At 40.5% G+C, this 25,034-nt stretch overlaps 1 protein-coding gene across 6 annotated transcripts in view; it reads left to right on the top strand.

The window, feature by feature from the left end:
• The window catches only part of GPAM (glycerol-3-phosphate acyltransferase, mitochondrial), a 63,073-nt gene that overhangs the window by 26,594 nt on the left and 11,445 nt on the right, over window positions 1–25,034 (top strand). For 3 of the 6 annotated variants that reach the window (XM_078434833.2, XM_078434838.2, XM_078434834.2), the window contains exons 2-13: window positions 1,559–1,689; window positions 2,806–2,928; window positions 5,901–5,974; window positions 9,212–9,325; window positions 11,529–11,675; window positions 12,279–12,375; window positions 13,044–13,180; window positions 16,230–16,329; window positions 16,664–16,876; window positions 20,116–20,229; window positions 21,718–21,803; window positions 22,981–23,096. In XM_078434833.2, coding sequence (XP_078290959.1) covers window positions 1,588–1,689; window positions 2,806–2,928; window positions 5,901–5,974; window positions 9,212–9,325; window positions 11,529–11,675; window positions 12,279–12,375; window positions 13,044–13,180; window positions 16,230–16,329; window positions 16,664–16,876; window positions 20,116–20,229; window positions 21,718–21,803; window positions 22,981–23,096 — 1,423 coding nt within the window. In that variant the 5' untranslated portion in view covers window positions 1,559–1,587. Of the gene's footprint in view, window positions 1–1,311; window positions 1,483–1,558; window positions 1,690–2,805; window positions 2,929–5,900; window positions 5,975–9,211; window positions 9,326–11,528; window positions 11,676–12,278; window positions 12,376–13,043; window positions 13,181–16,229; window positions 16,330–16,663; window positions 16,877–20,115; window positions 20,230–21,717; window positions 21,804–22,980; window positions 23,097–25,034 lie in introns of all 6 variants that reach the window. The other 3 variants (XM_078434836.2, XM_078434835.2, XM_078434837.2) reach the window with 2 other exon arrangements.

The following is a 25,034-nucleotide window of genomic DNA, read 5'->3' on the forward strand; positions in this document are numbered from 1 at the left end:
TGCTGGGGTGCTCTGCAAGCAGCTGGTGCTGAGAACAGTCCGATGGCACATGACCATTGATGGGTCTGAGCGTGCACCGTGTGTCAGACGCTGGGTTAGGCACTTTATAGATACAATCCAACCCTCCCAGCAACCCCCAGGAGGTAGGATCTAGCATATGCCCATTTTCCAGATGGGGAAACCCAGGCATAGAAGTTAACCAACTTGTTCAAAGTCACACAGATGGTCAGCAGTGGGTGGTTTGAATTCGGGTATGTTTGGCTTCCGAGGTGAGCCTCCTCCGATCGCTGTTCTTACAAAACCCAGAGTTGGTTCCCCTCAGCCGATAGTCTGGCGCCTCCAGATTTTGATTTACTTATGGACCTCGGATCAACGCTGTAGGGAGGGAGGAGCGAAGCCGTGACTTCCTATTGGCAATCCGCTCTCTCTTCTTCCACTCCTCCAGCTCTGGGGCCACCAGGGACTTTTTCTCGGGCCGCAGCGGGGCTCCCCATGCTTTAGCTACATTCTGCATGTGAAACTGATAGCTGATTTATTTTACAATCGTGAAGAGCTTTCATGCCAGGTGTATTGCTTTCCTGTTTTCTCCTGGCCTGTTAGGTTAGGTTAGGTTGATGCCATGTTAAATTGTTAAGGATGTGCTATATAATGGTTGTGCCGAGGACAGTAGATGCCGCAGCAAACCCGTATGGGGATTATAACGAAATCAGAATATACGCTCCAAATAACAGTTACCCTGGACGTGACCTTTCAGAATTTTAAAGGAATAATTTAAGGCCAGGTGAGAAATAGACAAAAGCTGAAGCAATTTGACAATTAGGGAGTTTTTATATTTTAGGTTAATCTCTGTTTTCTTTAGCAGTGCACCGTTAGTGAACCTTTTCCCTTAGGGTATGAAAAGACATCGAAAAGGGTGAAAGCTTTTAAGTCCGATATTTCAAGATGGTGTGGTTTTGATTTAAAGCTTTGTAGATGTATTAAAAGTGCAAATGCCATTGCATTTAAGACATCACGAGAAAATTGAGAGCTCAATTCAGTTTAAGTGGGGAACTTTAGAGGCGCTCTCTCTAAAGTCTCTTGCTTTTACCCATGCTTCCATTGCATAGTATGTATGACCAAAAATTACCAGCACATAATTAAGGAAAATTACCTATTTGTGTGCATACATGTAACTTATATTTAATCAAATAAACACATGGCCTCCATTCTCCCAGGAACTATTCAGTTATTAATGCAAATAAAATAATTCTTCGTCACCTACCTGAAATAAGCTATTATTTACGTTGCCCTTTCGTGGCTGTTTTATTCAAGAAGTCTAAAGATGCAGATGTTGATTTAAAAAAAAAACAAAAATAAGAACAGTCTACCGGAGATGATGTTGAGTTTAAACACATCAAACACTGTTTTTACACATCAACTAAACATGGTGGAAGCCCATCAGAGGTCATTTGACATCGTATGATGGAACAAAAGAATGTCGAGGTCAGAATTTTGAGTTTTGGTGTCTACTGTCTGGCTTATTAATTTAAATGGTGTATATATATATTTTTTTTCATAGCACATGATCTGGGAGTTACCCCTTGTGACATGGATGAATCTGCACTGACCCTTGGCACAATAGATGTTTCTTACCTGCCAAATTCATCAGAATACAGTGTTGGTCGATGTAAGCATGCAAACGAGGAATGGGTAAGTTGAATAGGGGTTAAAACATTCAAAGATGTTCATTTTAATGTTGTTTATGAAGGTGGAGAACTGGAAGCGACATAATATCATGTAGAGGTTAATATCTAAAGAAACTGCCTCCAGCTGTTAGAAGGTATGCCTATGAGACTTCATATTTAAAAATTCTTATGGTTTTATGTTAATTGGGAAGAGACAGTTGGGTAGGATATTTAAGCACAGTGATTATGTTAAAAAGCAAAATACTTTGCATAGAAAAAAAAAAACCTAGGAGTTGTTTTGGATGGTGTACTTTCTGTATCTGTTTTCCATAATGTAATAAGTATGAATTTTGTAATGGAAATAAAGGGTTTTTTTTTTTTTCTTCTAAGTGGGAAATAAATTTTAGTATGAATCTCAATTCAAAGGATATGCATTTTCTTGTATTGTGTCCCCCCCCCCCCCCATTTTGACATAACATGGCTTGTTTAAAATATTTCTTGAACACTCTGCTTTATATAAAAATGGTATCAGAGTTTTGGGGGGTTTTTCTGCTAATTTTTGAGAATGTTTTGTCTGGTATTTGAGCAACTAATGAACTCAATGAACAAAGTGTTTAAAACAGGAGCAGAATTTGACCCTAACTGGACTTTACAGCTATAATTTAAATTCCAGCCAGGATAAAGGAATGTTACATAAGTTTACCTTGTTTTTTAATTTAAAATATTTCAAGTTGTATGTAACAACTTGCTTACTATGTAAGACTTTGTAGTGCTTTTGTGGGCGTCTGTGATTGAAGAGGAATAAGATTAACTGTTCCCTGTATGGATCCAGGAGCCTGATTTTATTTACCTGCTACTGTCATGGGCTGTTTAATCTTGCCTTTGAACCTCTGAGTGTGCAGACGTCCTTGCTAGCCATTATCATTCTTCGGTGTTCAATTTTTGCTTATGTTCCAAGTTTTGTTCCAAGTGTTGATGATGGAGGGGAGTACCATGAAGGAAAATTACACTGAGGAACTTATATTACCAAAAGAAATCGAAGTACTAAGTTTCTCTTCTGAAATATCTTAGTTTTAGAGAGAAAGTGGACAAGTATAGTTTTCTTGCCATTCAGACACTTTTTCCCCTTAACATTTATTAGGGTGAGTGTGGTTTCAGACCTACTGTCTTCAGATCTGCAACCTTAAAATGGAAAGAAAGCCTAATGAGCCGGAAAAGGCCATTTGTTGGAAGATGTTGTTATTCCTGTACTCCCCAGAGCTGGGTAAGAGTGTTACTGCTTGTTGACCTTTAATAAACAGAGTGAAATTCCAACTTTGTGTGAATCTTATTACTGGGTAGTCTTAATGGACTTAATTCATTTTAAGAACTTAGGCCCACGTTTATAAACCAAATTATTTCAAGTAATGATGTTGACTCAATTTGTCTTTCCATTCATTTATTCAGTAAACATTGGTTAAACAGTTGATGCTAAGTGATAATTTGGTTGTTTTAGTTTAGTATGACTTTAGGGGAAGGGTAGATCTTACTTTTAGATAACTCTAAGAGTTGGTGGGAACCTTCATGTAACTTCTACATGTTGAACTTTTAATTCAATGTTCAACTTCTAGCAAGATGAGCAAGGGGTAGCAGGAGAGAGTTTTAAAGCTTTAAAACTATGGCTTTGCCCTACTCTCCTTTTGGTAAGTTTCTGTTGGGGGAGGGTGAGTAGGGATGGATGGTGTCTGTTGACTATGATAGTGAAGGATGGTTACTAAATGTTAGGATGAAGATTTAATTTATTTTTTTGAGAGAGAGAGCACAAGCACGTGGGGGAGGGGCAGAGGGAAAGGCAGAGAGAGAATCCCAAGCAGGCTCCATACCCAGGTCAGAGCCCCCCATGGAGCTCCATCTAATCACCATGAGATCATGACCTGACCCGAAATCAAGTGTAAGATACTTAACTAGGGCCACCCAGTTGCCTCCCAGGTGAGGGCCACCCAGGTGCCTCAAGGATGAATATTTTAAATAGAGTGTATACGGGCTTGTTGTTTGTATCTTGGTGAAACAGACACAATCATGCAAAATCATCCATATTACAGTGTAGTATTTGAAGAGAGTCACTCAAATGAGTGGTCAGCCTCTGTTGGCAGTTTGCTAGAGGGATGAGTTAGCACAGGAATTTAGAATCTAATGTGGCTGTGTTCTCCGGCAGTAGAGTTGCCTTTTAAAAGGTATGCCTGGACGTTCAGCTCTCTCTGGGATGGGCCAGTTATCAGGACAGAAATTCTGCCATCTAAATGCCTGTCATTTATAGAGATTGCTTGTAATCTGTATAAATATCTAGCTGTACTGCATGAATGTTCTATTCTGGGTTGGCTTGGCAGGAAGTAGAATTCTGAGTCTGGTATAAGGGATTTACTAACTTGTGTGGGACCCAAGCAGTTTATGTTAAATATTCAGGTCTGCTCAAGAATGTCTTAATCATAAATATTGTTCCTTTAGAACAGAAGTGCTATGTTGGTAGAATGGAACGGTCATGATAACTTGTGGTCCGGGAGTATGGCCAGTTCAGGTTAATAGGCCAGTAGAAATACAGATTTAAATAGATGATCATGTGGCTTTCTTTTTAGACCTGGCATCTTCTCTAATTCTAATTTTAAATGCTTAAAAGATCAAAATAATACCTTGACTCTAATATGTTCTTAAGTCAGAAGAGAATATAGGAAATTACTTGGTGGTGGTGATAGGAGTGGTTTGGGGTAGGAATAGGTCAGTAGTATAGTATATAATTGATTTTTGCTTAAATACAGTTCCTGTTGGAGCTGAACTTGATCTTTGATGTTCTTCCATGGCATGTTTATTTATTTATTTATTTTTTTAATTTTTATTTATTTATTTATTTATTTATTTATTTTTAATATATGAAATTTACTGTCAAATTGGTTTCCATACAACACCCAGTGCTCATCCCAAAAGGTGCCCTCCTCAATACCCATCACCCACCCTGCCCTCCCTCCCACCCTGCCCTCCCTCCCACCCCCCATCAACCCTCAGTTTGTTCTCAGTTTTTAACAGTCTCTAATGCTTTGGCTCTCTCCCACTCTAACCTCTTTTTTTTTTTTTTTTTTTTCCCTTCCCCTCCCCCATGGGTTTCTGTTATGTTTCTCAGGATCCACATAAGAGTGAAACCATATGGTATCTGTCTTTCTCTGTATGGCTTATTTCACTTAGCATCACACTCTCCAGTGCCATCCACGTTGCTACAAAAGGCCATATTTCATTTTTTCTCATCATGGCATGTTTATTTAAAATGATTTTTAAAATACTTACTAGAGAACGTGAGTAGGGGAGGGGCAGAGAGAGGAGGAGAGAGAGGGAGAGAGAAAATCCCAAGCAGGCTCCATACCTTCAGCGCAGAGCCTGACATGGGACTCAGTCCCGTGACCAGTGAGATCATGACCCAAGCTGAAATCCAAAGTCGGATGTTCAACCAACTGAGCCACCCAGGTGTCCCTATTTAAAATAATTTTAAATAATATTTTTATAATATTTTTTTGATATTTGCTACCCTTTCTCTGATACCGTTTTCCTGATCTCTAAAGAGATTCACTTAAATATTTTTATATCTTTTATTGAAGGTACATTATGCTTTCCCAACATTTATCTGTGGAAAGCTTACCTTTTTGTCCACACTGATAAAGCTATAGACTTTCTCTTTTGAGCAGAACTCTCTCTGAATTATCCCTTAAGGTTTCCTGTCAAGAGAGTCCCCTTCAGCCATACGTTTTCTAATGAAGTAAACATTTAGAGCAAGATGTAGATTTGAATATTAAAAACCCCTGTCAGTCTCAATTTTTCTGTCTGTAAAATGGGGATAATAATTACTGTGTCAGCATTATTGCCAGATTTAGTAATCTAAAGATAACTATGGTACGGTATTTTTACATGTGGGAAACACTGAAATCTTCAGTGTTCCTATCGTTGATTTAAGCTCTCTGTAGCTTTAACTCTTTTGGGTTGAGGGTGGGGAATGAGGCAGGACAGGGAGGCACAATTTCCTTTGCAAGTTTGTGACCTTCTCTGAAGGCCAAAAAGTACTTTTCTCAATAAAATGTAATTTTTCTTCATCACTTAGATTTTTGCAATGCCTAACTTCATACTTGAGTTATAAAAGTTATCAAGAAGTGGGAATGTGAGCTCTTTGCCAGAAATCCAATTGTATATTTATGTCTGTGTGTATTTCGTTTCATGTAGGATAAATTTTTCAACTCCAGTATCCCATCTTTGGGTTTGCGGAATGTTATTTATATCAATGAAACTCACACAAGGTAAAAAGAAATTTCTTATATTTCTAATACATCTCAAAAGAAGAACTGTAATAATCAGTGCCTATACCTTAAGATGAATCTCTTCATGTTTTTGAGTTAATAGAATTGAGCTTGTGACACAAGAGGCTTTATCTAAAAATTGGAAGCAGTACAGCCACCTGAGAGATCTCTTACTATTACTGCTATGTAATTATATGGTAACTATTTCATGAGGGTGTAGATATCACCTATAGCTTTCTCTTTTTGTTGTGTGTGTGTGTGTGTGTGTGTGTGTGTGTGTACATTTTAATTTTTTGATGTTTTATTTTATTTTTTGAGAGACATGGAAAGACAGAGTACCAGCAGGGAAGGGGCAGATGGAGAGGGAGACACAGAACCCGAAGCAGGCTCTAGGCTCTGAGCTGTCAGCACAGAGCCCAATGTGGGGCTCAAACTCACAAACCACGAGATCATGACCTGAGCCAAAGTCAGACGCTCAACCAACTGAGCCACCCAGGCGCCCCATTTGTATATATATTTTTATTAAAAAAAAATTTTTTTTAATGTTTTATTTATTTTTGAAAGAGAGAGAGAGAGACCGAGTATGAGCAGGGTGTGTGTGTGGGGGGGGGGGGGTGGGCAGAGAGAGAGGGAGACAGAATCCAAAGCAGGCTCCAGGCTTTGAGCTGTCAGCACAGAGTCCGACATGGGGCTTGAACTCATGAACTATGAGATCATGACCTGAGCTGAAGTCGAACGCTTAACTAAGCCACCCAGGCATCCCAGTATATATATATTTTTAAAGCTTATTCATTTATTTTGAGAGAGAGTGAGTGGGGGAGGGGCAGAGAGAGGGAGAGAGAATCCCAAGCAGGCTGTGTGCTGCCAGGGCAAAGCCTGACGAGGGGCTTGATCCCATGGACCGTGAGACCATGACCTAAGCTGAAATCAAGAGTTGGATGCTCAACCAACCGAGCCACCCAGGGGCTCCTGTATACTGATTTTATATCTGAAGTGTGACAAAACATGGTAAAGATTTATCTGAGGAAAGGGTAGGGTTGAATGGCTTACAAATTATTATTTTATACTTAAAAATTGAAATCAGCCTGATCTATGGAGTTTTAGAAGATATTTTCCTATATTGAGCAAATGCTCTTTCATTTATTATTAGCTTAAGACTTTTTTTAGAATTCTTCCAGACTTCAGACACGTGGGGATGGGCTGTTGGGCATCTGAGTGAGAGAAAAGAGGCTTTGTTTTAATGAATCTAGGCTAGGGGATAAGGGAGGGGGGAGGGAAGATTGTGTGAAAGTCTGTGAGGCAGGAGAGAATGGCAGCCAAAAATGCTACCAGTCCTTATAATTCTAAGAGTAAATGCCTGGGATAGGTCAGTAGTAGGCTCAGGTGATGAGAAATGCTTTAAATTCTGTGAAAATTTATCTAAGAAGTCAAATACTTAAATTTGAAGGCTTTCTGGAATTACTAATCATATTTTGGTGATGAGATCATAATTGAGAATGACAATACTTGCATATATATTAAATGCCTTTTTTTTTTTTAATAGAACTAAAATCAAGGGACATATTTTTTCCCATTCCCATGCTACCCTTCTGTCTCTATCTTACATTTAAAGGAGAGAGGAGAAATTCTGGGCCACTGATTTTTTTTTTTTTTTTTCCCTTTTTGACTTGATTAAGATCCTAAGAAAAGGGATCTCATAGAGAGCCTCTTCTTGTTTATGTAAGTAGACATTTTATGTATAAAGTCAGACAGAGGGTTCATTTGTTGTCCTCAGTTGGAGGCAGTTAAGAAAAAAAAAAGCATATGCTATATTGACTCAGTGATATGAAACCATTCAATGTGATAATGACTCGGTGATATGAAACCGTTTGGTGTAATAAACTGCCTGTGTGGTTGAGCTGGCTGTATGGCTGCTCTGTGTGTTACATGAAGTGAAGGGAAGACATTTTTATACACACACACACACACACACACACACAGAGCTTTCAGTCCATTACAAAAGGATTTCATCAAGAACTGGGACTTTGTGCATTCTTTTTTTTTTTTTAATTTTTTTTTAACGTTTATTTATTTTTTGAGACAGAGAGAGACAGAACATGAACGGGGGAGGGTCAGAGAGAGAGGGAGACACAGAATCTGAAACTGGCTCCAGGCTCTGAGCTGTCAGCACAGAGCCTGAAGCAGGGCTCAAACCCACAGACCTGAGATCATGACCTGAGCTGAAGTCGGATGCTCAACCGACAGAGCCACCAAGGCACCCCGGAGACTGTACATTCTAATAACAGTTCTGAAAGTATTCACTCGAGGAAGAATTTAGAATTAAATATTTACCCTATTGGACCAAATTTGCAGACAACTAGGAAAGGGGGAAGAAAAAGAGAATGTCAGCAAAAAAGATGAAGGAACGAGTGATTCCACAGTTCTTCCTCAAATTTCTTCAACTGAAGGCTTTTCAGAGTTCATGAATTTATATTTGAAATCTGGCCATTTGAATGTCCTTAAGGGGGAAATGATAATGAGGCATTACACAATCATTACACATGGTTTCAAAATATTGCATATGAAGGTTCTAACCTTTTTCTGAGTTCTCTGTCCCCAAGCCCCCATATAAATAACACATAGCCACCAACATTGGTGTGAATATGTCCTATCTCTTAGAAATGTCAAATGTGGGGGAAGAAAAAGGGAAAGAACTTCTGGCCTCATGAGCCCTGTATATAGGTGTTCAGGCCATACTTTAGTTATCCTTGACTTCCCTTGACTAGCCTTGTCCACTCATTTTGGGAGTTAGCGATTATCTTAGAAGAATTACTATAATAACAAAAAAGCCCTTTATGGTAGGAAAAGACTTCCAAATTATCTCTTTATAGCCCACAGCCATAAGCTATATTGCTTATATATACAGCATTGAACTTACTTTTAAAAAATGTAGTAATGAAATAAGGCATTTTTCTTTTGGTATTTGGTTTATTATTTGCAGAGTACACTATTCAGGCATTTTAGTAGTCAAATTCCAAGTTTAAATTTTAGTTGAGAGTACATGAAAGAAATTGTGAGTGAAATTGCCACAGATCATCTTGAACTGCCAAGGAGAATTTGCTATAGGATAACACCAGATAGCAGGAATAGATGAAATGAGGCTTTGTTTCTACATCAGGGAAACAGCTGTATAATTTAAGCAGTTCATTTTAGGTGTTCCTAAGTCTTTTTTTTTTTTTTTCCCCTTTCACGTTGCAGGCATCGAGGATGGCTTGCAAGACGTCTTTCTTATGTGCTTTTTGTTCAAGAGCGAGATGTCCATACAGGCATGTTTGCCACCAACGTGACGGAAAATGTCCTGAACAGCAGTAGGTAAGGGTGGGGATGCTGTTGTAAAAGGAAGAGACAGGGAAGAGGGGTGGGGCAGGGCAGTATTGCCTTTATTAACCTTGGGACTCTGGGACTCTGTCTCAAGAGGGGTTTCCATTTCCAAATGTCAGATATTAAACTCCAAAGGAAAGCAAGGAAAGGCAGGAGAACAGATGGTTTTGGTGAGCAGTGCCATGTGGGAATAGCAGTCTTGTTTTATGCATTGACGATTGAATGAATGGCTTCCTAATATATGAAAGGAGAGTTGGAATTCAGAGGTGCACATATTTCCAGTTCTCTGTTTTCTGTAATATAAATGTTTGGGACCGTGTGTTTTCCTGTTTTATTTGTTATTTGTTTTTTGAACTTGCTACTTCATAAACATTTTTTTAAATGTTTATTTATTTTTGAGAGAGACACAGAGTGCAAGTGGGGGTGGGGCAGAGAGAGACGGAGACCCAGAATCGGAAGCAGGCTCCAGGCTCAGAGCTGTCTGCACAGAGCCCGACGCCGGGCTCGAACTCATGAACCATGAGACCATGACCTGAGCCGAAGTCAGGTGCTTAACCGACTGAGCCACCCAGGTGCCCCTTGTGTTTCCTATTTTATAACCAAAAGAGAAGCATGTTTGATATTTCTGTCAAATAATTTTTGAGTATGTAGGCACAAATTCTTGTACTAGAAAATCGTTACTAGAAATTTTAAGAGAATAAGGTTCTGTCCTTGCTCTCAGAGGAACTTGCTTAGAAAATAGCAGAGACTGGCTTGAAATAAGATCGAACAGGGAAAGAAGTCATTCTCAAGTTTAGGCATTAGAATATGGGAGTTTGCATGAAGATCAGTCTCTACTGGCATGTGGTGGACATCTACCTAGATTTGGGGGGCCAGAGACTACAGTGGTTTGAAAAGACTACTTAGAAATGTAGATCTGGGGGCGCCTGGGTGGCTCAGTCGGTTAGGCGTCTGACTTCGGCTCAGGTCATGATCTCACAGTTTGTGAGTTCGAGCCCCGCGTCAGGCTCTGTGCTGAGAGCTCAGAGCCTGGAGCCTGCTTCAGATTCTGTTTCCCCCTCTCTCTGACCCTCGCCCCTTCATGCTCTGTCTCTCCCTGTCTCAAAAATAAATAAACATTACAAAAATTTTAAAAAAATAAAAGAAATGCAGATCCTGTAGTGTGGCTATGAAGACCTGAACAGTGGTGGCACATGGCAGGTACTCAGTAAGTATTTATTGAATGAATGAGTAAATAGTTGATAATGGAGATTTAATTATCTTGTCAATTACTTGTAAAAACATTCCTGGCCAGATTGAAATAAAGGTATTAAAGGCCTCAGTGTCCTGTGGAATTGGTCTTTTGGTATTGATGAGTTATGGGGCTGTGTGGAGCTTTGCTCCGTGCTGGTCTAAAATCAGTAGCAACAGTGGGAGAAAAAGGAATTATTTGAAACTCCTTTGGGTTATTATATATTCTATTTTCTAGGTAAAAACCTCCAAGTATGTTTTATCCCAGCCAGGTGTTTTGACTAGTAACTAGAATATTAAAAGTGATTTAAGGAGGTTTAATCTCGTATGTTCTTCCCCGAGTCACGTGGAAGTTTTGCCAAACTGGATTAAATCTTCTCTCTTAACTTCGCTGTTTATTGTTGTGTGTTGTTTTAATCTTGAGCCGCGCCTTTCTTACATTACTGGTTTAAAATGGAAAACACTTGTAAATATCTATGCCCCTCTTTGATCCCTCCTAGAGAGTTTTACATATAGTTCTAATAAAGTCACAGTATAAATGAGTAATAAATTAGATCTTCAAAAGAAAAATCTCATGTTACTTTGGCAGTGAGCTTTGGATACCTCTGAACTATATGCCTAAAGGGATAACCTTTCTTTCTCTCCCCTCTGCTAGAGTGCAACTTTGTGTCCCTCACAGCATATCTGGAACGTTTCAATTGATGTCATTGTTAACCCATTGAATTTGAGTTAAATTCTTAAATCTGCCTTCCAGATTCCTCAGGGATTCATCGATTCAGGAATATAATATCCCTAATATTCAGTAGGCAGCCAAACAAAACACATCTAACTTGAGCTTATTGTGTTAATCACATATTAAAGAGAAGATAAGTTTTGTTTTGTGATTTATATCTATGATTTAGAAAATACTGAATGCAGGATGTCACATAGAAACAGTTACATTGTCTTTCTGCTTTCAATTCAGAGTACAGGAGGCAATTGCAGAAGTGGCTGCTGAATTAAATCCTGATGGTTCTGCCCAGCAGCAGTCAAAAGCCATCAATAAAGTGAAAAAGAAAGCCAAAAGGATCCTTCAAGAAATGGTTGCCACTGTCTCACCAACGATGATCAGGTATTAAAAGGCAAAGCAAAAAGCTTTCAATGAGAGCTGTTTTGAGCAAACAGGGACTGAACCATTGGGCTTTCCTAGCACAGTGGTTTTGGTCCAAAAGAAATTGGACATAATCTGATGGGAAAACTAACTCCTTTTTATTTTTATATTTGTATTCAAATTATGTGGGAAATAGCACTGTGGTAGATTTTAAGGTTCCTTAATCTTTGTTAACTAATAACAGCCACTGAATTACTGCTGACCTCTCTCTAGACTTGTGAGCCAGGGTTCACACACCCATATCTTAAAGGGAGTGGTTTTATATGGCATTCTGCTCACCTAAATGTTCATCTGATCATTTGTTTCTGATGTGTAAAGTCTGCTGTTTGAGTGAAATGAAGATTTTAGTCTGTAATAAATAAAAATGGAAGATTTTAGTCTGTAATAAGTAATATGTATCTATGAGTCTATATGTAAAAGTTCAGATGCAGATACAGACACTAAGTCACTTGAAAGCACTTTTAAGTTGTAGGTTCAGAAACTTGAATAGGTAAAAGTCAACGTCTATATAAATGTATGTTTATGCATTTAAATTCCTTTTCTTCTCCCCCCCTCCGCCCTTAGACTGACGGGATGGGTGTTGCTCAAACTGTTCAACAGCTTCTTTTGGAATATTCAAATTCACAAAGGCCAACTTGAGATGGTTAAAGCTGCAACTGAGGCAAGAGTTTCTGTGATCTGTCATTGCGTTTTCCCCATGTTTGTGGATGATGTTAGAGCTCTTCTGTATGGAAATGTTCTTTTGTGTGCTGTGTGCATCCCGCCCATTCAGCAGATGCCCCCCTTGAGAGATGTACCACAGTAGCATTTGGCGAGCGGCTGAGAGGTGGGTGAAGGGGGACCTGGCAGCTGTGCAGGACTCCTTTGGTGGGTTGCTTTGCAACAACTCTGAGAGCAGGTGGAATAATCCCTATTTATAAATGAGGAAATAAATAAAGCACAGACAGATTAAGATTTCCCAGTCATGGCTGGTAAATGATCGCCTGTGATTTCAAGCCAAACCAGGCTTGCCTCTCGATCCTTTGCCTTTTTTCTTTTTTCTTTTTTCTTTTTTTTTTAAACATAATCAGGGCTGCCTCTCAGAAGACAGAGGGTCCACTTGAACTCTCCATTGTGCTTCTCCTTCCCCAGCTCCTTTTTATTGTGGCTCTCGTGGTTTTCAGCCGCGGAAGTATTACAATGCAAGACGTTCATGTTACTGGAAAATGTTTTTCAAGAACGAGTTGTTGATTAGCCCGTGTTTGAGTGATTCTGACCAAATAGGAAGTTGCGGAGTGTGATCCAAGTTCGCGTTTGAATTTGAACTTTGGCATTTTTTTCTTTTACTAGATGAATTTGCCACTTCTGTTTCTACCAGTTCACAGATCACACATTGATTATCTGCTGCTCACGTTCATTCTCTTCTGCCATAACATCAAGGCGCCATACATCGCTTCCGGCAACAATCTCAACATTCCCATCTTCAGGTAAGATCAGCTTGTTTTGAAATGTAAGGTATGGAAAAGATTGTATTTTAAATTTTTCTTTTTTTTCTTTTATGGTTTGAACCACATTACTGTAAAGATGACATGAGCTTCTTTACTTTCACTGTAAAAATTTGTTGTGGAAAAGTTGAAAAGTACAAAAAAGCTCTAAGACTATCACCGTTCTTCCTGTGTTCTGTATGGAATGCTTGGTGAACTGTGAATACCTCAACTTCATGGGCAATATTTATCAAATGGCTGAAAGGCAATTAGACCACATAGCAAATTACTGTATCAAGGTTGGCAGTAGGGAAGATGGGGGTGGGGGTGGACGGTGGTGTTGGTACAAAGTAGGTGAGAAGACCCACACCTGTTAACTTTGACCTCGTAATTTAGTAACACTAGAAACATGTAATGATTTCAGTAAGACGCAAAAGGTGTATTTTAGAAGTTTTCAGGAGGATGCGGTGGGTTCCGTTCAGAGGAAATAGCATGTGAAGATGCAGAAAGTTTCAAGTGTGTGGTACGGTTAGGAAGCGGCAGACAGTTCAATAGGGTTAGGGTTAGAGTGCAGGATACGGTGGGAAGGGTCAGAGACCAGAGGTGGCCATCGCGTAGGGAGTGAGAGCTGGGTCAGAACAATTTTTAAGCCGAGAGTTTAGAGTGTATCCTGTAGTTGAGAAGTGGTCAGATTTGCATTTTGAAAAGTCACTCTCGATTAGAGGGAGTTAGAACCATTCTGACTGTATTGTAAGAGTTCAGGCAAAAGATAACGAAGGCTTGGATTAAAATTTGTAGTGGTGCTCTTGGTGAGGAGGACATAGATTTGAAAAGTATTTAGTAAGGTGAATTTATAAGACCAAATGCTAGTCCAGAGTGGGAGAGGGGTTGATGAGGGAGGGACACTCCTTGATCTTTACCGCCAGGGTGCTAGGTACATAGTGGAGCTGAGCACCAATGGGGAATGAACAAGGAGTAGGTTTAGTTGGTTTGGGATATTGAAGGCTCAAATTTCAAAGCATAGAGCATCCCTGAGGTCAGCTCTGAGTAAGCAGTAGGGAGTATGAGGAGGATGGACTTATAGCAACAGGAAGGGAAGTGGGCTTGTGGGTTGTGCACACAGGGTCTCACAAAGTGGCAGTCATCTCCCTTTCCTCAGCCCCACAGTCCAAGGAGCTCCTTCCTAATTGCTTGGCTCAGAGTTCTGTGGCTAACCAGCCTCATGTGAATGGTTGAGCGGAGCCATTCATTCATTCAGTCAGCTGATTCTTACCCAGCTATACTTTAGACAAGAGTGAAGAAGTGCTGTGTCCTTTCCTTCAAATTGCTCATAATCTGGGGAATGTAGACAAATAGCTCTAATACAATGTGATATACCCGCACGGGGCAGACATGCTTCTCTAGGGACTAGGACATCTGTTTACTCTTCTGAGCACCTCTTCCCAGTATTGAGGAACCTGGGAAGTTGCATTAGAAAGTCATCAGAAAGTTGGGGTGTCTGGGCAGCTCAGTCAGTTAAGCATCCAACTCTTGATCTCAGCTCAGGTCTTGATCTTAGGGTTGTGAGTTCAAGCCCCATGTTGGGCTTCGCACTGGGCATGAAGCCCACTGGAGGGGAAGAGTGTCATCAGAAAGTTTTTGGCAAGCATGGATTTAGAGCCAAGAGGAGTGTTCCCTTCGGGCTCTAGGGAGGCCCTGCCCTGTACAGTTTGCCTTTCCTACAATGAGAATAACTCCTGTAATCATTCCCTCCAGGTTCTCAGCTTGGAAGTGCTCCTGGAAGGATCCCATGGAAATGCATGTTAAAAATTGATAATTTTGCGTAATCCAACTTTTCTTTTCATGAACTCTATGCCAGTCGTTGCTTAGCTCGTCATTCCTTCATACTTGACAGCCAGTCAGTGACCTTACCTGTTGATTCGCAGCTTTCTTTTGTTATGTGCCAACCTATACATTCACAAGTCACTTTCTGGGGCGGGTTGTTCTGTGGGTGGCTCATCTCACATTCGCTATGAACTTCTCTGCAGTCTTGTTCTCAGAGAGTGATATTTAGCTCTAGGGACATCTTACTGTTGCCTCCTTATCCTGACTACAGAAGATACTGGAAATATGTGTTGATATTGCTATTTTAATATCACTCTATTAGAGAAGAATTAGGAAGAGGCTCTGCGTTTGGAAAGGTTGACTTGCGTATTATAAAATTTCATCGTAATATAAAAATCCAACAATGTTGTAGAAAGAAACAAGGGATTGATAAAAGAATCGCTTTATCCCTGTGTAAGTGTACATGAAGCACATTTTTGTTTCACGTTTTGGAAAATTGGTTATGCTTGGTTTGGGTTTGATAAAATTATCATGGGCTCACAGAGACACTCTCTAAGCAGTACTTTCTTTTAAAAAAATTTTTTTTTTTAACGTTTATTTATTTTTTTTGAGACAGAGAGAGACAGAGCATGAACAGGGGAGGGGCAGAGAGAGAGGGAGACACAGAATCTGAAACAGGCTCCAGGCTCTGAGCGGTCAGCACAGAGCCTGACGCGGGGCTCGAACCCACGGACCGTGAGATCATGACCTGAGCCGAAGTCGGACGCCCAACCGACCGAGCCACCCAGGCGCCCCTAAGCAGTACTTTCTTGAAAAAATGTCCCCATAGGAGCTTTTGTAACCTCATATTCATTTTGTAGTTCATGTGCCAGAAGCACATTTCAGGATGTCTAATGGTTGGTGCCCTGAGACCCTTGACAGGATTTTAAAATTTAGCAGTATTTCATAATCCTCTTAAAATCTGTAACACCACCTTTGCAGGGATATTGTACAGACTTCTTTTGGTTGTGAACAGACATTAATAGGGCTTCAGTACACAAAGTGATGTTCTGAAGGCTGATGAATGATGTAAGTGACTGAAACATCAGTAATATGGAAAGTGGAAAAATGTCAGCAGCTCAAACAACATGTGGTTTATATTCATATGGTGTATGTTTTGAAGTAAGTTGGAATTTAAGTATTCGTATATTTTTCTATATAAATAACTAACGCATTCTTCAATATCTAGTACCCTGATCCATAAGCTTGGGGGCTTTTTCATCCGACGAAGGCTGGATGAAACGCCAGATGGGCGGAAGGATATTCTCTATAGAGCTTTGCTCCACGGGGTATGTATGCTGTCTCAGTGTCCTTAAAGCAGTTATAGTCGTTATTCCACAGTAGAAGAAAAAGAGACTTGATTGAGATTTAAAAAAAAAAAAAAAAAAAAGAATGTTGTCTGTGTAATTATTTGAGTGGTATTGTTTGGGTATGGGTTTGATGATTATTTTTGTAATCACCAAAATAGAGCTTGGAGGAGCTGGCTTGCTATTATTTACGTGAGTAAAACACTTGGTCAGTAGTGAAGTTCTAGGTTATCATTTGTTGGAAGATTTAACTTGGCTGAGCTTGTTCTAAGTGGAGCGGGCTTGATTTCATGTTTACGTTCTCCTTCTGTTCCAGCATATAGTTGAACTACTTCGACAGCAGCAATTCTTAGAGATTTTTCTGGAAGGCACACGCTCTAGGAGTGGGAAAACCTCCTGTGCTCGGGCAGGACTTTTGTCAGTTGTGGTTGATACGCTGTCTACCAATACCATCCCAGACATCTTGATCATACCTGTTGGAATCTCCTACGATCGCATTATTGAAGGTCACTACAATGGCGAACAACTGGTAAGAGGATTGCCCACCCAAAAGTCTTCTTCACTTTCAAGTCTTTTGCTTTTAGAGAAGTGCTTTTGGAATTAGGAGGGTTTCTGGTACTGTTTAAAACAGGATACATGTAGAATGGGCATGGTGAGTAGCTTTCATCTTTTGTGCCCGCCTGATGGGTAGTGCTAATGTGGCGCTTCCCTGCTCTCGGAGGGAGTGGTGTGGCTAGATTCTTCAGTGCTGGCCTCGATCGTGGGATCGGGATCGGGAAATGGGAGAACACTTGGCCCCATGTTGCCATCTCTGCCTGGAGGGTTATATATATATGTCGTTTTCCCCGGGGTTGTAGTTTGTGTATAAATTGTTAAGTTCAGCCTGACGAAATGCTGAGATCATGTTGATAAAGCAATTTAGAATAAATGAACTTGGTAGGTGGCAGTAACTTCTTAGTAAACTTTTTATTGAAGGGAGTATAGTAAATTGCAGAAGAATGCACAGATCATAAGCCTGTAGCTTGAATTATCCCAAAGTGAACATGTCCGTGGAATCACGCACAGCAAGGGACAATATTATTGGCCCCTAGGAGCCCCCCTTGTGCCCCTTTCTTCCCTCAAGGGAAGGTAACTGTTGATCTTGACTTCTTACAGAATAGATTGGTTTTGCCTATTTTTGGACTCTTACCTAAATGAAATTGTGTAGTGTGTGGTCTTCTTACTTCTGGTTTTCCTTGCTCAAGTAGGTGTTGGTGGGATTCATCCATGCTGCATATAGTTAGAGTGTGTTCATTCTCATAGTCACGTAGTATTCCAGTGTATGCGTGTACTGTGGTTTATTCAGTTGAAAACAGTTTGGTTTCTAGTTTTTTGACTGTGGTCAATCTTGTATATTTCTCTCGATGAACACAGGTATGCATTTTGTTAGTTATGTACCTAGGAGTGGAAATGGTTGGGTCATAAAGTATACATATGTTCAGCTTTAGTAGATACTGAGTTTTCAAGAGTGCTCTTACCAACTTCCCATTCCTCCCGGCATTGTGAGAGTTCCAGACAGATTTTGTTTTGCTCTTGTTTAGTGTGGAAGCATGCCAGAAGCTGAAGGACACTAGATAATTAGAGGCTTTACGAATGAAGTGATGAGCTGAACTGTTGTTACCTGAGTTTCTCTTAAGAGACCCCTCCTTGTGTATATTTGTCTGTCTTGAATGTGTGCACTACTCACCCTGTCTCATGAGGCCATATCAGAGTCCTGTGTCCCTTATATGCCTGTCATTGTGCCTTATGTAAATTAATGTTCAGGAAATGTTACTAAATGAATAATAGGGTTAAAGACCACCGTGGGGCTGGATTTGGCATTCGGTTGCCTAATGTTAGATATTTGGACGCTGGTGATTATCAGACTTCGTATTAAGTGGCTTCTTTGACATCTTATTTTTCTCAGAACTGCAAACCGTTCTCCTTCCTGTTGCACCAGTTTTATCTTTCGTTGATTTGCAGTGGTATTTTTTTTTCTTTTTTAAGCTTTAAATTTTAGTTCCAGTACAGTTACACAGTGTTATATTAGTTTCAGGTGTACAAGATAGTGACTCAACAGTTCTCTACATTACTCAGTGCTCATTGTAAGTGCAGTCTTCACCCCCTTCACCTGTTTCCTACACCCCCAGGTTACCAGGTTACCCCCTCTGGTATCCATCTGTTTGTTCTCTATAGTTTTGAGTCTGTTTCTTGGTTTCTCTCTCTTTTCCTTTGTTGTTTGTTTTGTTTCTTGAATTCCACATATAAGTGAAATCATATGGTATTTGTGTTTCTCTGAGTGGGTTTATTTTTCTTAGCATTATACTCTCTAGTTCTCTCTCTGTCGCCGCAAATGGCAAGATTTCATACTTTTTGTGGCCGAGTAATATTCCATTATGTCTGTATGCACCACATCTGTATCCATTCATCTGTCGATGGACACTTGGGCTCCTTCCATAATTTGGCTGTTGTAAATACTGCAATAAAATAGGGGTGCGGGTATCCCTTTGAAGCCTTTTTTTTTTTTTTTTTTTTTTTTTTGATTTTTGGGTAAATACCCAGTAGTGCGATTCCTGGATCATAGGGTAGTTCTGTTTTTGACTTTTTGAGGAACCTCCATACCGTTTGCCACAGTGGCTGTACCAGTTTGCATTCCCACCAGCAGTGCACGAGGGATTCTTTTTCTCCACATCCTCGCCAACACTTGTTATTTCTTGTGTTTTTGATTTTAGCCATTCTGACAGATGTGAGGTGATGTCTCATTGTAGTTTTGATTTTCATTTCCCTGATGATGAGTGATGTTCAGCATTTTTTCATGTATTGGCCATCTGTTTTCATGTATTGGCCATCTGTAAGTCTTCTTTGGAGACTTCTCTATTCATGTCTTCTGCCCATTTTTTAATCGGATTATTTGTTTTTTCTGGTGTTAAATTGTATCACTTCTTTGTATATTTTAACACTAACCTTTATCACGTATTTTGTTTGCAAATATCTTCTCCCATTCAGTAGGACGTCTTTTAGTTTTGTTAAATGTTTCTTTTGTTATGCAAAACCTTTTATTTTGATGTAGTCCCAATAGTTTATTTTTGCTTTTTTTGCCCTTGCCTCAGGAGACCTATCTAGAAAAATGTTGCTATGGCTGATGTCAGAGAAATTACTACTTGTGCTGTCTTCAGGGATTTTTATGGTTTCAGGTCTCACATTTAGGTCTTTAATCCATTTCGAGTTTATTTTTGCGTATGGTGAAAGAATGTGGTCCGTTTTTCATTCTTTGCTTGTTGCTGTCCAGTTTTCCCACCGCCGTTTGTTGAAGAGGCTGTCTTTTTCCTATTGCATATTCCTTCCTCCTTTGTCAAAGATTAATTGACCATATAATTGTGGGTTTATTTCTGGACTTTGTATTCTGTTCCATTGATCTATGTTTTTATTTTTGTGCCAGCACCATAGTTTGTAGCGGTGTTTTTGTGAATGGTGTGAACAGTGTACTAAATGAATTAGCGTTGAGTGTTCTGTTTTTCGTTGACCAAACTGCCTCCCCTAATGAAAGGATTACATCTTGTAGCATCTTGTGTGCTGACCGTTTTCTGACAGGTCTCAGTCAATGAATACCTACTTTCCCTCTTTATTCAGTGTTGTCCTTTTCAATACAAACCTCCAGTTTCCATAAAAATAACTGGTAGTTTTTGTATAGCAGAATACCCGTTAGCTTTATCTCTTATCCACACTATTCTTTTGAAAATTGGAATTTAGGGAAAACCTAAGAAGAACGAGAGCCTTTGGAGCGTAGCTAGAGGCGTTATCAGAATGTTACGAAAAAACTACGGATGTGTCAGAGTGGATTTTGCACAACCATTTTCCTTAAAGGTGAGTGTTGGGATGGGGCTCTGTTAAAGCCTTGGCGTAGCTCCGAGTCAGAAGATGTGGCCTCTGCCCCTGCCTCTGTTGCCTCCTCTATGTGTGACCTCAGTTTCGTCTCTTGTAAAATGAGGACTATGTCAAGAATGGCATTTCCTAAATTATCCCACCAAAGTATGCCTGTTGGCATGATACTAAATGTCTATCTTTGGGAAATAGCGGGGTCCGTATTTATTATTTTTTTTTAGTTCGCGGGAATTTTGCATGTTGCTTCATAATATATGTTGCTATTTTATATTATGTTCTAAAATCGCCTTTATGGAAAAATTTCAAAACCTAGCCCCTAAAGTCGGGTACAGTTGACAGTCCAGGATGATGTTCTGTTCTACTGAGTGGGATCTCGCACCCGCACATTCAAAGGGATAGTGCTGTTCTTATGGAGGAGCCTGGGGCTGGTGGGTCCCTGGGGTCCTGGCAGTTTTAAATTCCTAAGATTTTCAAGTTGGTAAAGAAGGAGAAGGATGAGTATGGAAATTGGGAGCCCAGGGGTAAGGAGCAGAAGTCCTGCTTTTTCCTTTTTCATACCTTTACTTTAAAGACTCTAACTGCCGGGCTGGATGCTTCCTGGCCTTACACGCTTTCACCTTCTAGGAGCCTTGCCATTTCTTACCATTTTGTCTTTTTCAAAACCATTGCACATCTTCCCTGTATTGTTAGGATTTGCTTTTGGATGGAGGTTCTTTTGACTATTACGTAACCCTCAGGTTGTCAGATTTCCTTTAAAAAGCATGGTTGTGTTGATTATCACTAATAGTAATAATTGGGAATGTCAGATAATTTCGTGTAGATGTGAGAAAAGTTATGAGTTTTCCTTTAACTTTTATTTATTTTTATTTTATTTTTTTAATATGAAATTTATTGTCAAATTGGTTTCCATACAACGCCCAGTGCTCATCCCAACAGGTACCCTCCTCAATGCCCACCACCCACCCCACCCCCCCATCAACCCTCAGTTTGTTCTCAGTTTTTAAGAGTCTCTTATGGTTTGGCTCTCTCCCTCTCTTTTTTTTTTTCCTTTCCCCTCCCCCATGGTCTTCTGTTAAGTTTCTCAGGATCCACATAAGAGTGAACACATATGGTATCTGTCTTTCTCTGTATGACTTATTTCACTTAGCATGACACTCTCCAGTTCCATCCACGTTGCTACAAAAGGCCATATTTCATTCTTTCTCATTCCTTTAACTTTTAAATAATTGAGCCTAAGCATCACTGTCCCATCCTTTCTATCATCAGTCTTTCGGTTTTGCGCTTGCCAGCATTCTGGGGTGAGTTCGCGCTTCTGAAGGTCCTTGAGTGTGGTGCTTCTGCCCTGTAGCGTGGCTCATTTTATAAACTATTCCCTTTTTACTTTTTGAAGAGCAAATTGTATTTTATGTATGTTTATGTAAGCAAGACAATGAGAGTTAATGATTGTGTTGTATTCCCCCACGGCTCCAGGAATATTTAGAAAGCCAGAGTCAGAAACCCGCATCTGCTCCACTCTCCCTGGAGCAGGCATTGCTACCAGCCATCCTTCCTCCAAGGTAAGATTTGTGGAAATGTTGTATACTAACGAAACCAACAAGTATCTATTGTTCCCTCCACAGCATAGAAAAATAGGTTACTTTTCTGAAGAATGTTCATGTTCTCGTTTTCACTTCCTCACTTTGAGGAAGTTTTCTCTTGGTTTGATAAAGGATAGTGAAGTGATGGGTTTTCATATTCATCTGGAGGTTTCTGATTATTTGCCTTATAAAATCTTTTTGAGTGTATGAATCGGGTAAGAGTTCTTATTTGATTTATGCTTTTGAATGTGGGAACTGAATTCCTTTTGGTAGTAGCTTAGGTTATGTATATTGTTAGTGCAGAGTATGAAAGAGTTTTCCTATGTCAGTTTTCCAGAACTCAAATTGAATTGTAACTTAGAGAAATTAAATATTAAGCCCTTCCCTTAATGTGTTCAAGTGTTGAAATTTTAGAAATGTTTCAAAATGAGGTATCGGGGGCACCTAGGTGGCTTAGTCGGTTAAGCAGCAGACTCTTGATTTTGGCTTGGGTCACGATCTCATGGTCTGTTAGATTGAGCCCCGCGTTGGGATCTGCTCTGATAGCATGGAACCTGCTTGAGATTCTCTCTCTCTCCCTACTTCCCCCACTTGTGCGTACACGCTCTCTCTCTCTCTCTCTCTCTCAAAATAAACATTTCTAAAAGATTAAAAAAAAATCAAAAATAAAATGAGGTATCAGGGCACCTGGGTGGCCCAGTCAGTTAAGCGTTTGACTCTTGATTTTGGCTCAGGTCATGATCTCACATGATCATGGGATGAAGCCCGCATGAGGCTCTGTGCTCAGTACGGAGCCTGCTTGGAATTCTCCCTCCCCCTCCCCCACTTGTGCTCTTTCTCTCTCTCAAAAAGAAAAAACTAACGATAATAAAATGAGATACCTTGCTTTGTGCAGTTTTTTTGACCAGCCAGTGGGTTTTGGGGGTGATGTACCAATAGACTAGTCCTAACTCAATAAAAGTCTTTTGGTCAGGAGAGTGTGTTAAACCCAATAAAGTATATTATGGAGGAAGACAATGCACAGAAATAATCTGTTGGTGGTTTAAATGTAGACTGTGTAGTGGTTGAAGTGTCTGATACATTTACGCCTTAGTTCTAGATAGTTTGCTTATAAAAGAGTGTGGTTGTAGAGTCTAATTAAAAAAAATCTTTTCAGACCCAGTGATGCCGCTGATGAAGGTGCAGACACATCCGTTACTGAGTCCAGAAATGCAACAGGTGAATCCTTCCGAAGAAGATTAATTGCCAATCTGGCCGAGCACATTCTCTTCAGTAAGTCCAACGTCAGACTCTCTAATCCTGTCCTGCAGACTCAGCACATGCAGGGCAGACCACACTGGTTTTGGAGACCGCTGTAGTCAGGCTGTACCTCTGGTGGCATCACCCGCTACAGGGGTGGTGATGGCAAGTTATTAGAAAGGGGATGCTGTGGGCATCTGAACGAATCGAGGAAAACCTCACGCACAGCGCCTGGTAATTAGGTGCTCATGTGGTAGGTCTTCTGCTTTCTAAAAAATAGTACCATCAGGATGATCTGTTGCCTCTTTTGCTCATGATCTTGTTTGTTTGAACTAACTAGCAGTATGGCATCTAGTTTTAGAGTCGCGTGTCCCTTTGCCTGCTGACCCCATGCTTATTTTCACCCAGCAGATATCGAGGGGCCATTATGTATGTGTAAAGCTTTGTTTTCGCTGTGGGGAATACAAACTGAATAATTAGCAGTTCTATACGAGCTTGTGCTGCTCCTGGTGGCATAGTTGTGCACAAATAATTCAAGTGGGAGTGAGCCGGGGTAGAGAGAGTGGGGGTACAGAATCAGCCTCCTCTAAGCCCCAAGTGGCGACGTGTGTCATGTTGTAGAATCTGCTTGACCGTCCTGTGGCACGCAGTGCTGTGGTCCCTTAGTGCACAGCCCAGGTGGGCTGTCCCTGCCCTTCCCCGAGCCTCACCGCGAGTCAGGCCAGACTTTCAGCCCCTCCTGGTGGCGCCACCGTGGGGGCTTCCTCGCCCAGCCTCGCTCCTGCCCTCCTGCTTCACACGAGGGCGAGGGCGGAGTCTCCTTTCTTAAGCTCCTGTCTGTGTCTCTCTCCTGCTTAAGTTCTGTGTGCTCAAAATAATACGTCCATAATGTTGGGAAGTTGGGAGATAAAGATAAAACCCACTGCCCAGATAACCAGGGATGTTGCCATCCGGTCTTTAAAAGTATTTTTTACAGATTTATGTAGTGCTGTTTTCCAGTTGTAACACAAATATTTATGTTTTTAAAAAACTTGACAAATATTCTTTTTAATGGCGATAAATATGGTACTTGGTACGTTGTTTTTCAAACACTGGAGATAACACTGTGAGTGGCGTATTCATGAATTCGTTATCTCGGAATGTTCACAAGCGGTGTGTTTATTTCGGAATATTCCATAGATACTTATTTGACTTATATGATTATAATTTTCTACGAACTCAGAGTACTGGGTTAGGGGCCATAGTAACTCTCAGATACACTTGTGTCCTCTCCCTCCCTCCCTCTGACCTGGAATGTTGATCATGCACCCTCAGTCCAGTGCACGCGGCACATTTCATCTTAGCAGTGCGGAAGCTGTGGCATGGGGGTGGAAGCGATTTCCCCCAAGTTATGAAATTAGTGTAGGAATTAGGATTTGAGCCCAAATTTTCTGACTTCAAGCCTACTACCCTCTTCTCCCACTGCACCTTTCTTTTACTGTGATGGTGAATCTGCCTGCACCAGGAGAGCAGGAGGCACAGTTCTCGTGGACTGCAGCTGGGAACAAGTCCAGAAACACGCAAGTGCGATGCCCCATAGAACCACCACAACAGGCGTATAATTTGGGTCTTGGTATTTCCCTAAAGGTTTCTCTCAGTCATTCAGTAACAAAGTTCCACTGGCCTGTTTGGAAGGTGGAGCCATCTTAGGCTAGTTTCTGTTATAATAGTGATCTCTAGTGAGAGTCTGTGGGCCCAGAACATGGTATAATGTTGTAATTTCCCTTCAGTAAATCATAGTTCCGGGAAATGTGGTAGATGTGGAGGTATTTAGAGTTTTAAATACTGCTGTTCGAGGTTTAGGTACTTTGAGGGGCACTGGAGTGGCTTAGTTGGTTAAGTGCCCAACTCTTGATTACAGCTCGGGTTATGATCTCATGGTTTGTGGGATCGATCCCCGTGTCAGGCTCCATGCTGACAGTGCAGAGCCTG

Source organism: Panthera onca, chromosome D2, assembly GCF_046562875.1.
Source record: "Panthera onca isolate mPanOnc1 chromosome D2, mPanOnc1 haplotype 2, whole genome shotgun sequence".
Classification (NCBI taxonomy): domain Eukaryota; kingdom Metazoa; phylum Chordata; class Mammalia; order Carnivora; family Felidae; genus Panthera; species Panthera onca.